Below are 10,355 nucleotides of genomic sequence, written 5' to 3' on the forward strand. Positions count from 1 at the left end.
ATTTGAGTTTTTAATTAGTGAATGTGAATTTCAAGTCAGAGATTTGTGATAAACTGTGTATGTTAACACTTGTAAGTTTTTATTGATAATAGTGTAGTTATGATCATGAAAAAAAAATAGTGCAGTTACATAATCCAAATTCAACATAAATTTTGTTAAATAAAAAAAATAGTATAGGAGGTTTGCATTTTTAAAGTGTAGTATATTAATGTGTAAAGGGGTAACAATTATAACCAACATACAAACTTTCAAACTAAAAATATAAAAATATGAAGTAACTGAAAGCTTGAATTTTAAATTTCAAGAACAACTTCAAAATTGTAAACTAACGGAAACATTGCAAACAGCAACAACTATTTCCTAACTAATTAACTATAGATTACATGTGTCAATATTCAATTCTGCCACTTGGCTAAATGGAGAGGCTTTGTCCTCTCCTTTTAATAATATATAGATTGGTTATTTTTTAGGACTTCTCAGTCCTAGTTTAGGTTTGACTAGATGTTCTTGAACAGATGAATCATGTTGCTCTACCTGTTTCAATAAGGAGGGTTAACACTCATATGCAAAAAATTGAAAAAGAAAAAATCTGAATTAGAAGCTGCGCAAGACAGTCATGAAGTGGAATAAGAGGTCCTTAAGGCTAGGATCATGATTTTGAAACTTGACCTTGATTGATAGAGGGATGAAAATAATGAAGTCATTCGTCAATTGACACAGTTGATATCACCTGTTCCACCTTCCTCATTAGCTCCTCACTATTTGTATCCTTAGCCATGTCCCACTTTTATACTATATTTTTTTTAATGCTCAATTATTTTGATTTGTTAAGTACTAGCTTAGGTTTAATGTGGAACATGCTCTGGCAGTTTAATGGAATGGTTATCTTTGCTTAATTGACTTATATTTTTTCTCTCTTTAATACATTACTATGTTGGCTAAAGTCTTTGTCTGATTGTTTTGGTGATAACCCTAGTGCCATGAATAGCATAACAAATCACTTTGGCTAGAATATTATTGCATTGAAATGATTTTTCGATGATGCCAAAAAGGGGAAGATAAGAGGGTTGTGCAATGTTTATAACCCATTGACTAACTTGTTTCATTCTAGAGTTTTATATTTAGTGCCTATAGGTGAAGATGTTTGAATGCACAAAGACAAGAGGTTTGTCATCATCAAAAAGGGGGAATTTGTTGGGTACGACGTAGTTTTGATAATTGACAATCTGACAACGTGATATGAAATATGTTAGTCAACCTGGTTCACAAACACACTGTCTCATGTAGATGAAATTTGTGGAAAAATCATCGATGATTAAAGACAAGGGTGGAAGAAATCAAGAACCAGATGAGTGGTTAATTCTGATAAATTCAAGGAAATAAATGTGCAAATTTGAAGAAGTTGAATTTGATTCAAACATTTGATGATAAGGAAAATCAAGTTGAGTTGAAAAAGAAGTCCTATGGAAAGAAGAAGTTTTACTTCTGAGCATATCCTGAAGAGTCCTATGTGTAGAAAGAGAAAGATTCTGCAGATTGAAGACGTCTACACAAGATAGCAAACATATAAATTGAAGGACTCTTTGTTAGATCAATGAAGTTTTTGATGATTGACGCATGAATGGACCATGTTACTTGACCTGGTCCAAGCATAGGAAGACAGTTTTCAGGTTTTACTGATAGATGCAGATAAAGATTGTTGAAAGTTAGCAACGAATGAGCAAGCATAATTCTAATATACTCAAGCTACTGATCACGTGAGAGATTGAAAAAGTTGTGGTTGAGTAAAATACTTGAAGATAAGTTAATTTAAAGAGTTGAAGTTTGACTACAACACTAAAGAGACAAGAGTTGGAATTTAATAAAGAGTCTCACTTGAAAAAGAACTCTATGTAATGAGAGTTCTGATTGAAGGAGGAGTTTGAAATAAAGAATAACTCTTTGGAGAGCTGTGTTTAAATAGAATATGCATCATTCAGAGTAACTCACGCACTTACAAAGCAGAAAAGCACAATCGACAGATTGACTTCATGATGTGCTACTCAATCACTGAAGAAACACATTGAAGAACCTGGTCCTAAGTATAGAATCCAGCTAAGAGTTTTAGCGTTGATTTTTAGAGTTGTTCATTGTGTTTGAACTATTGATGTAATATTAGTTTCAGTATGTTATAAACTGAATTAGGAGTTAGTCTTTGAGTTGGAGAAAACCCAGAGACTTTGGGAACACATACCTTGGGAGGTGTGTATAGTTAGGAATTAGAGTTTATAATTCCTAGTTGTTGAGTCAAACGAATTAGAGTTCACAATTCCTAGTTGTTGAGTTATAGGGATTAAAGTTTATAATTCCTATTTGTTGGTTACAAGAGTTTTGTAATCAGTCGTTGTTGAGGCTTATAGTTATTTAGTGAAGTTGGAGTTAAATCCTGTAGAGGTACAGGTCGTGGTTTTTTAGACCTTTTTGGGCTGGGTGTTTTCATGTAAAAATCATTGTGTTCTTTACTTTTTGTTTTACTGCTTCTTTGGAGCACGTCAGTTAAGCAATAGTTAGACGAAAATAAGATAATCAATAGGGCACGGATTTTTAACACAGACACAGACAAGTAGTGGGAACAACTGAAAGTGCTGTTAACGACATTTACGAGCACATCAAAAGGAAATGATCAAATCCGTCTCTAAATGTTTGTGAGTTGTGAATTTTGTGTTCCTTTCCTACAGCTAAAGCGCGGGAGTTGTGTTTGATTCAGACTGACATTAGTTAAGGAGAGTTCATTCTGTTTAAACTTTAAATTTACTGTTAGATTTGTGACCCGAATTTTGTTGATCTGACCCAGAAAGTTTCGCGGTGCAACCCATGTTTGTGATTTTCAATCGGGTATGGACCTTTATGTTTTTGGGCTTAGGACTTATTTGTATGCACGTATTATATAAGTGCAATTAGTGGGTGATTTTGATTATTCAGAAATTACGTCGCTCCACATTGTACTCCTCTCCTTTCATAGTGAAACCTCCTTTGTCTCTACCCGTGGTTTTTCCCGCAAGGGTTTTCACGTAAAACTATGTGTACCTGTTTTCTTTCTACTTGTGGTTTACTTTATTTTTACCCGATTTATAACATTTACCATTATTCTGTGGCTTCCAAGGAGATGCAATTTCTTTACTTTTTTAAACTTCGTGCCAAGTTAAAATTAGAGAATCAAATAAAAAAGAAAGGAGTTTAAATTTAGTATATTTGTAACCTTTGTCTCCATTATTGAAGTTGATGAACATTATTTTAAGAGAAGGACAAAGGTGGATTAAAGATTTAAATTTGACGGTTCAAAATATAATAGTGCTTTCTCTTTGACCAAGACAAAAAATGCAGCCTATTTGGAAAGATGTAGGACCATTTATGTTCAGCATTAGATATCAGGGACCTAAGTGAACCTACTATTTAATGTTAAGGGACTGTTTGGGATGATAAATTTTGCAGATATCATTTCAGCCACTCGTTCTTTACACATTTGTTTTATTGTTACTCATAATATTGTCATTTCTTCTATCCTTTTCTCAAATATTTCTTGCAGTGAATTTGAAGCTGTCTGGTCTGCCATTGACAGGTTAGTATCCCTTAATTAATCTCTCATTTGATTAAAGTTTGAGAAAAACAACACTTTTAGTGTCTTATTAATGTATAATTTAGCTCTTTGTACTATGTATATAATTATGTTGCTCGAACTCCTCAAAAATAACGTTGATTACGTGTTGTATCCTTCAAAAGTTGTGCATTTTTTTAAGGATCTGACACGGGTGTGCCAACTTTTTAAAAGAGTTCCAGGAACGTAGAAAACCACTACCTAAGTAAGCAAAGCGGAGTTTTGAACCACAATCTATTTTGCTTACTGAGAGTTAAATTATTTTTACACGTTAAATGAGCTAAAGCTACTGAGTTGTTAATTTTCTGCTCAATGCCTTTCAATATTAAGAGTCTTGCCATTAAATAGAAAATATTCAATGATTACGTACCTAAAGATCTGTCTTCTTATCCCTAAAGATCAGCTTTTCTATCCCTCTAAATCTGCTATTCTATCACACAAAATTTGCTCTACTAAAGCCACTATTATTCTTTTTAATTACTAAATCAAATCTATGTAATTACACTAATATACAACAATATATTGTTACATTAATATATACAATATTTACATCATGCTAACAACTGTTACCCTGTGCTAGCTATGATTAAGGCAAATACATTACCTGATCTTAGTTAGTTTATGCGTGCCTTTTTAGCAAATCTGCATATCTAGTTATTTTTAATACCACTGACAACCTGCATCTTTCAGGTCATAGCCCCAAAGAAAAGAAACGAGAATACAGTAGATATGGCTCATGCAAGTGTGGCTTCTCTTATGAGAACAATAGAATCACTATTGACATCCAATTCGCCGATGCAATCTCTAATCTGTGATCACAGAGAAGAACTTTGCGCTCTTCATGAAAAAGTTAATTACCTGGAAGTATTTGTCAAGAACTTTGAGAAAAACAATGTTTCTGGAGAAATGACGGATTTTGAAGTAGAGGTAAAAGAAGTTGCACATGCTGTTGAATACACAATTCAACTGAGACTAACAGAAACTGTACTGGGAGAAAATAAAAGCATCATAGGAATCATTGGCTCAAGATTTTTCAAAGGAATCTTGAATATATGGACACGCCGAAAGTTTCGTAAAAACCTTCAACAATTAGAAAAGGACATTGATCATGTCTGGAAAGAGTCAACAAAGATTCAAGATAAAGGCAAAGAAGTATCAAAGGAATCATTTGTTCATGATTTTTCAAGTTCAACAAACGATATTCTGAATGTTAACAATAATATGGTTGGACGTGATGATCAAAAGGAACACTTATTAGAAGATCTGACTATAAGCAACACTGGTGAACCCAAAGTCATCCCGATTGTTGGAATGGGAGGCATAGGTAAAACAACCTTAGCAAAAGAAGTTTACAATAATAAATCAGTTCTACACCGTTTTGATGTTCGTGCCTGGGCTACTGTATCTCAACAGCACAACATAAAGGAAATTTTGTTGAGCCTTCTGCAATCAACGATCAAAATGGATGACACGGTTAGGACGAAAGGTGAAGCAGAGCTAGCAGACATGCTGCAGAAAAGTTTAAAGAGAAAGAGGTACTTAATTGTCTTGGATGATATCTGGAGTTGTGAAGTGTGGGATGGTGTGAGACGATGCTTTCCAACTGAATACAATGCGGGGATTCGAATACTGTTGACTACCCGTAACAACGAAGTAGCTCGTTATGCTGCTATAGAGAATCTTTCTATTCAGATGAACTTCATGGATCAAGATGAGAGTTGGAGTCTTTTCAAAAGTGCAGCATTTTCAAATGAAGCATTGTCATCTGAGTTCGAGACCATTGGGAAGAAAATCGCAGAGAAATGTCATGGGTTACCACTAACTATTGTCGTGGTTGCTGGACTTCTCAAGTCTAAAAGGGCAATAGAAGGTTGGGGAAGTGTTGCCAAAGATGTCACGTCATTCATAACAAATGATCCTGATGAACAATGTTCACATGTGCTTGGGTTGAGTTACAATCACTTGACTAGCAATCTAAAAACATGTCTTCTGCATTTCGGAGTTTTTCCAGAAGACGGTGAGATACCAGCGAAGAAATTGAAGAGAACATGGATGGCTGAGGGGTTCCTGCAGTTGGAAAATGATTTGGAAGGAGAGGCTGAGAAGTGTTTGCAAGAGCTTGTCGATAGATGTCTAGTCCTCGTCTGCAAGAAAAGTCTAGATGGAACAAAAATTAGATCATGTAAGGTTCATGATCTAATATATGACCTATGCGTGAGAGAAATTCAAAGGGAAAACATTTTAATCATGAACGACATTGTGCTTGACGTATTAGATTCAGGATGTCTATATACCAGTATGCAAAAAATGCAGCCTTTTAAACGTGTGACTGGTGATGAAATTAATGATTGTTGTCGCTATGGTCTTTATAGGGCTCTTCTTACCCCTGTACATCGTCAGTTGAGAGATCATGACAACAACGATCTTTTTAAACGAACCCGTTCTATTTTCTCTTTTCATCTTAGGGATTCAGATTTTATTCTCAAATCACAGCTTATTCATTTCAAATTACTCAAAGTCTTGGAGTTGAGACACAGAGAGATTGATAATTTCCCTCTAGAGATACTAAGCCTCATCTGGTTGAGGTACCTATCATTGCTCTGCAGTGAGGATTTAGACATACCTCCAGAAATTTGTAGGTTATGGAATCTGCAAACATTCATTGTTCAATGGCGTCGACCAGTTGTAATAACTTTTCCTGAGGAAATTTGGGGACTAATGCAATTAAGGCATCTTAAATTGCGCAGATTTTATTTACCAGATTGCCCAAGTGGATCTGTTGACAAGGGAAGACATTTGGATTTTTCAAACTTACAAACTATTTCTTACTTGTCTCCATATTGTTGCACGAAGGAGGTTATTATGGGGATTCAGAATGTCAAAGAATTGGGAATCAGTGGTGGAGATGAGATTGACTCTAATAGTATTCGGTACTCTGGGCTTCTCAACAATCTTGTCCATCTGCAGCAACTTGAAACATTGAGTTTTATATATTGCTTTCACCTTTTGCCAGCAAGTGCAAAAGCTTTTCCAGCAACGCTCAAGAAGCTGAAGTTGGAAAGAACTTGGCTAAGTTGGTCGTACTTGGACATCATAGCTGAATTGCCTAACCTTGAGGTGCTGAAGCTGATGGATGACGCTTGTCGTGGAAGAGAATGGCATCCAAATATTAGGGGATTTACTCGATTGAAGGTTTTGTTAATTAAAAATAATTATCTCAAGTTCTGGGAAGCCACAAATGACAATTTTCCTGGCCTTGAGCGTCTCGTGCTTAAACTATGCATACATTTGAAAGAGATACCCATTGAGTTTGCAGAAATCCACACACTACAGCTGATTCAGTTAACAAAGTGTCTTCCCGAACTTGGGGAATCTGCAGAACGAATTCAAAAAGAACAAGAAGACCTCGGAAACGACCCCGTGGATGTTCGTATATCCGATCCATGTAAGTATATATTTATCAGGGTTACACTTTTCTCATTTCCTCAAGTCAAGTCATACACAAAAGTTATTTAGTTGTGCCCCATATTCTTTCACAGAAATAACGTCGACAAAATTTAGTTAGAACTCTACTTAAAATGTAAGAGTAATTAACAAGAATATCCCTTATATTTGAGGATAGTTCAAAATGGCCCCTTAAATATATTTTTGAGCAGTTCTATTACTTTAGTTTAAGCTTGTTAAATGTGAGAACATTTGGTCTAGTTGTTAAATCTTACGAAAGTGTGCAAAAAGAAAAATTAATAGGAACTCACATTTCAAGGTGTTATCTTTGCATTTTTATTGGTGTAGCTAGTAGCTTAAACTTGTTTTCCCCTTCTAATATTATTTTGTTTAATTAATTTTAGAAAATGTTTTATTAGTTTCTACCGTTTTACTTATTCTATTCACTATTACTGTTAAATTACAATAAAAATAATAATGAAAAATGAAGAGTAAGTCTTTGCTCTCTCTGTTGTCATTGCACGAATTTTAAGGCATCGATTGTAATTGTATAAATAAAACAAACAAACAAAAAACAAACCCAGTGTATTCCCACCTAGTGGGGTCTGGGGGGTAAGATGTACGCAGTCCATACCTCTACCTCTAAAGAAGTAGAAAGGCTGTTTCCGATAGACCCTCGACTCAAGGCACGAGATACCACACAAACACATAGTAAAGCACAGAAGCAAATTACATAACATAAATACGGCACCCATAAGTAATATAAAACAGAGGAAAGCAGAGGGAAGCACACAGATTCGTAATAAAACATGGAACACGGAACACGGAATCATAACAGGAATAAAACCCCCACCAAGTAATTCCCTACACTAGCGACCCAAACTAGCCCTAGTCCTCTGCCCTAATTCGCGTCCTCCAGACCTTCCTATCTAGGGTCATGTCCTCGGTGAGCTGTAACTGCTCCATGTCCCGCCTAATCACCTCACCCCAGTACTTCTTCGGCCTATCCCTACCCCGCCTAAAACCATTCAACGCTAGCCTCTCACACCTAAGGACCGGGGCATCCATGCCCCTCCTCTTCACGTGTCCGAACCATCTCAGTCGGGCTTCCCACAAGTCCTTTTATATAAACATCGCTCGATGTGTCAGTACAACGCATCCAAGACTTGTCCATTTTCAATGAGGTTTACTTGGAATCAATTCTTGTATGAAATAATTAAAATATCAAGAAGTACAAACGATCCATAATTTAGAGTCGGTGGATTCAACATGTTTGTCAAACTTTTATATGATTCTCATATGTCCGTGTCTGCTCACATGAAGTTAGAGTTGAAAGATGTGAGTTCGGTTGAACACGCTCTATATCTGCTTTTGAATAATGTGACTCATCGAACTTCTACTGACCCTTTATGTTTCTTTCAAGGGAGGGAGTGGTTTTGATTCAGAAGGATATCACTAAAGAAGATCAAGAGCCGAGCGATTGAACTCTCGGGACAGATTTTATTTGCCAGATTGCCCAAGTGGATCTGTTGACAAAGAAAGGCACTTGGATTTTTCAAACTTACAAACTATTTCATACTTGTCTCCACGTTGTTGCACGAAGGAGGTTATTTTGGGGATTCAGAATGTTAAAAAATTAGAAATCAGTGAAACCGGGGATTTTGTCATCCCAAGGTCAACTTATTGGAGTTGTCATCCCATTTCTTTAAACTCGGAACTCTTTTTTTCATATATACAACTTATTTTGTGCAACGTGATAGCAGACACAATTTCTCTTTTCAATCTCCATTAAAGGTATTGCAATTTTCTTTACGCTTCATCAATGAGTTATGCTTGAGAGAAGCAGAAACCCAAAACTTTTTGTTTATCAGAAATGATAAAACAGAAACCGCTCCTCTTGTGGGCTGTCGATTGACTATCACCTTCTCTCAGTACTAATTCCAATTTAGAGCTTGGTCATTTGAATTTAATTAGAGTCTTGGACTTGAGCTCGATGTACTTCTCGGATTTTCCGCTGCAGATACTTTCTCTCTTTTTGTTGAGGTACCTATCCTTTTCGACTCACTTCTTTTGGCATACCTCGAGCCACAATGGCGGAACTAGAACATCTACTAAGGGGGTTCAAAAGCGAAAAAAGTAAGCACACGAACTAGCCGAAGGGGGTTCAACATCACCTATATATGCATAAAAAATAATTTTAACCATGTATAAATATTATGATTTTCCATCGAAGGGGGTTCCCCCTAACCACAAGGTGGCACCGCCACGGCTCGAGGAATTCGCAAACTATTGAATCTACAAACTTTCAGTGTTCAAGGGTCAGTTCACTCATTTATAAATTTTCCAGAACTAACTTGGGAAATAAAGCAACTGAGACACCTGAAACTCAGAAGCTTTTATGTCATGACCCGAACTAGGGCCTGACCGTGATGGACATCTCGAACCATGAAGGCCCGGAACGCCCTTCTCTATCTGGTAGTGATGCATAACATTCATATAATAAAAAAAGATGCGGAAACATAATCTGCTACGGAAACACGGTCAGTTCTGAATTCAACATAAGTATTGAAATGGTAAATCAACTAAATCTAGATAACATTTGACTCAGTCTGCGAAATCTCTACTACATGATTTCTAACACAATCTGAAAATTGGGACAAGGCCCCAAACACAATCTAAAAATTGGGACAAGGCCCCAAGTAGACCAAAAACCATGACAAATAATAGTCATCTGAAAGAAATCAGGCCTTCTGGAGTAAAGAAGTGTAACGCCCCGAAAAATGGGTCCCGGAGCGTCACACGATGCTTGAGGCTACGAGTAGCCCCAAGCTAACCCTTTGAGCCATTTTCATTCAGTTCAACACAAATCAACGGGGTTTCCATAAATAACCCTCAAATATCAACAGAGTAATCATCATCCAAGAATAATAGAATTTCAGAAAGATAACAAAATACGACTTATTAGCCAACTCCCAACATCTATACTAGTCTGACAAGCCTCTAAGAAAATCAATAAAACCAGCGAGCCATTGAGACATGCCCTAACTGACTCATACTCAGTTATCAAATGTAAAAAATTCTGTGAAACCAACATCAGACATCATGTCCTCGGAACATGAGGACTCACCACAACAGAGGATGTCGAACAGCGTACCCGAAGAATCACTGTCGAACCTGGAACTGAGCACCTGAACCTACATTCCGAGAAAATGCAGCCCACATCCGAAGATGTGGGTCAGTACCATGGAAAGGAACCGAGTATATGGGGGTGTATGCA

The 10,355-nt window shown here is 36.4% G+C and overlaps 1 protein-coding gene across 2 annotated transcripts; it reads left to right on the forward strand.

Annotated features, from left to right (window-relative positions):
* The first annotated feature begins 3,455 nt into the window (after nucleotides 1-3,455).
* On the forward strand, nucleotides 3,456-9,076 carry LOC107840990 (putative late blight resistance protein homolog R1A-10). 2 transcript variants are annotated; one of them, XM_016684976.2, is made up of 3 exons: nucleotides 3,456-3,598; nucleotides 4,325-7,079; nucleotides 8,502-9,076. In XM_016684976.2, exons 2-3 carry the CDS (start codon nucleotides 4,364-4,366, stop codon nucleotides 8,516-8,518), a joined length of 2,733 nt encoding a protein of 910 aa, XP_016540462.1. In that variant the 5' UTR covers nucleotides 3,456-3,598; nucleotides 4,325-4,363; the 3' UTR covers nucleotides 8,519-9,076. The 2 variants fall into 2 exon arrangements, with proteins under 2 accessions (XP_016540462.1, XP_016540461.1); XM_016684975.2 differs by having other exon boundaries at nucleotides 4,325-9,076.
* Nucleotides 9,077-10,355: the final 1,279 nt, after the last annotated feature.

This window comes from Capsicum annuum, chromosome 9, assembly GCF_002878395.1.
Source record: "Capsicum annuum cultivar UCD-10X-F1 chromosome 9, UCD10Xv1.1, whole genome shotgun sequence".
In the NCBI taxonomy this organism is placed as follows: domain Eukaryota; kingdom Viridiplantae; phylum Streptophyta; class Magnoliopsida; order Solanales; family Solanaceae; genus Capsicum; species Capsicum annuum.

What these genes read in the sequence shown, in the direction of transcription:
- LOC107840990 (XM_016684975.2), top strand. Translation starts at nt 4,364, where the DNA reads ATGGCTCATGCAAGTGTGGCTTCTCTTATGAGAACAATAGAATCACTA.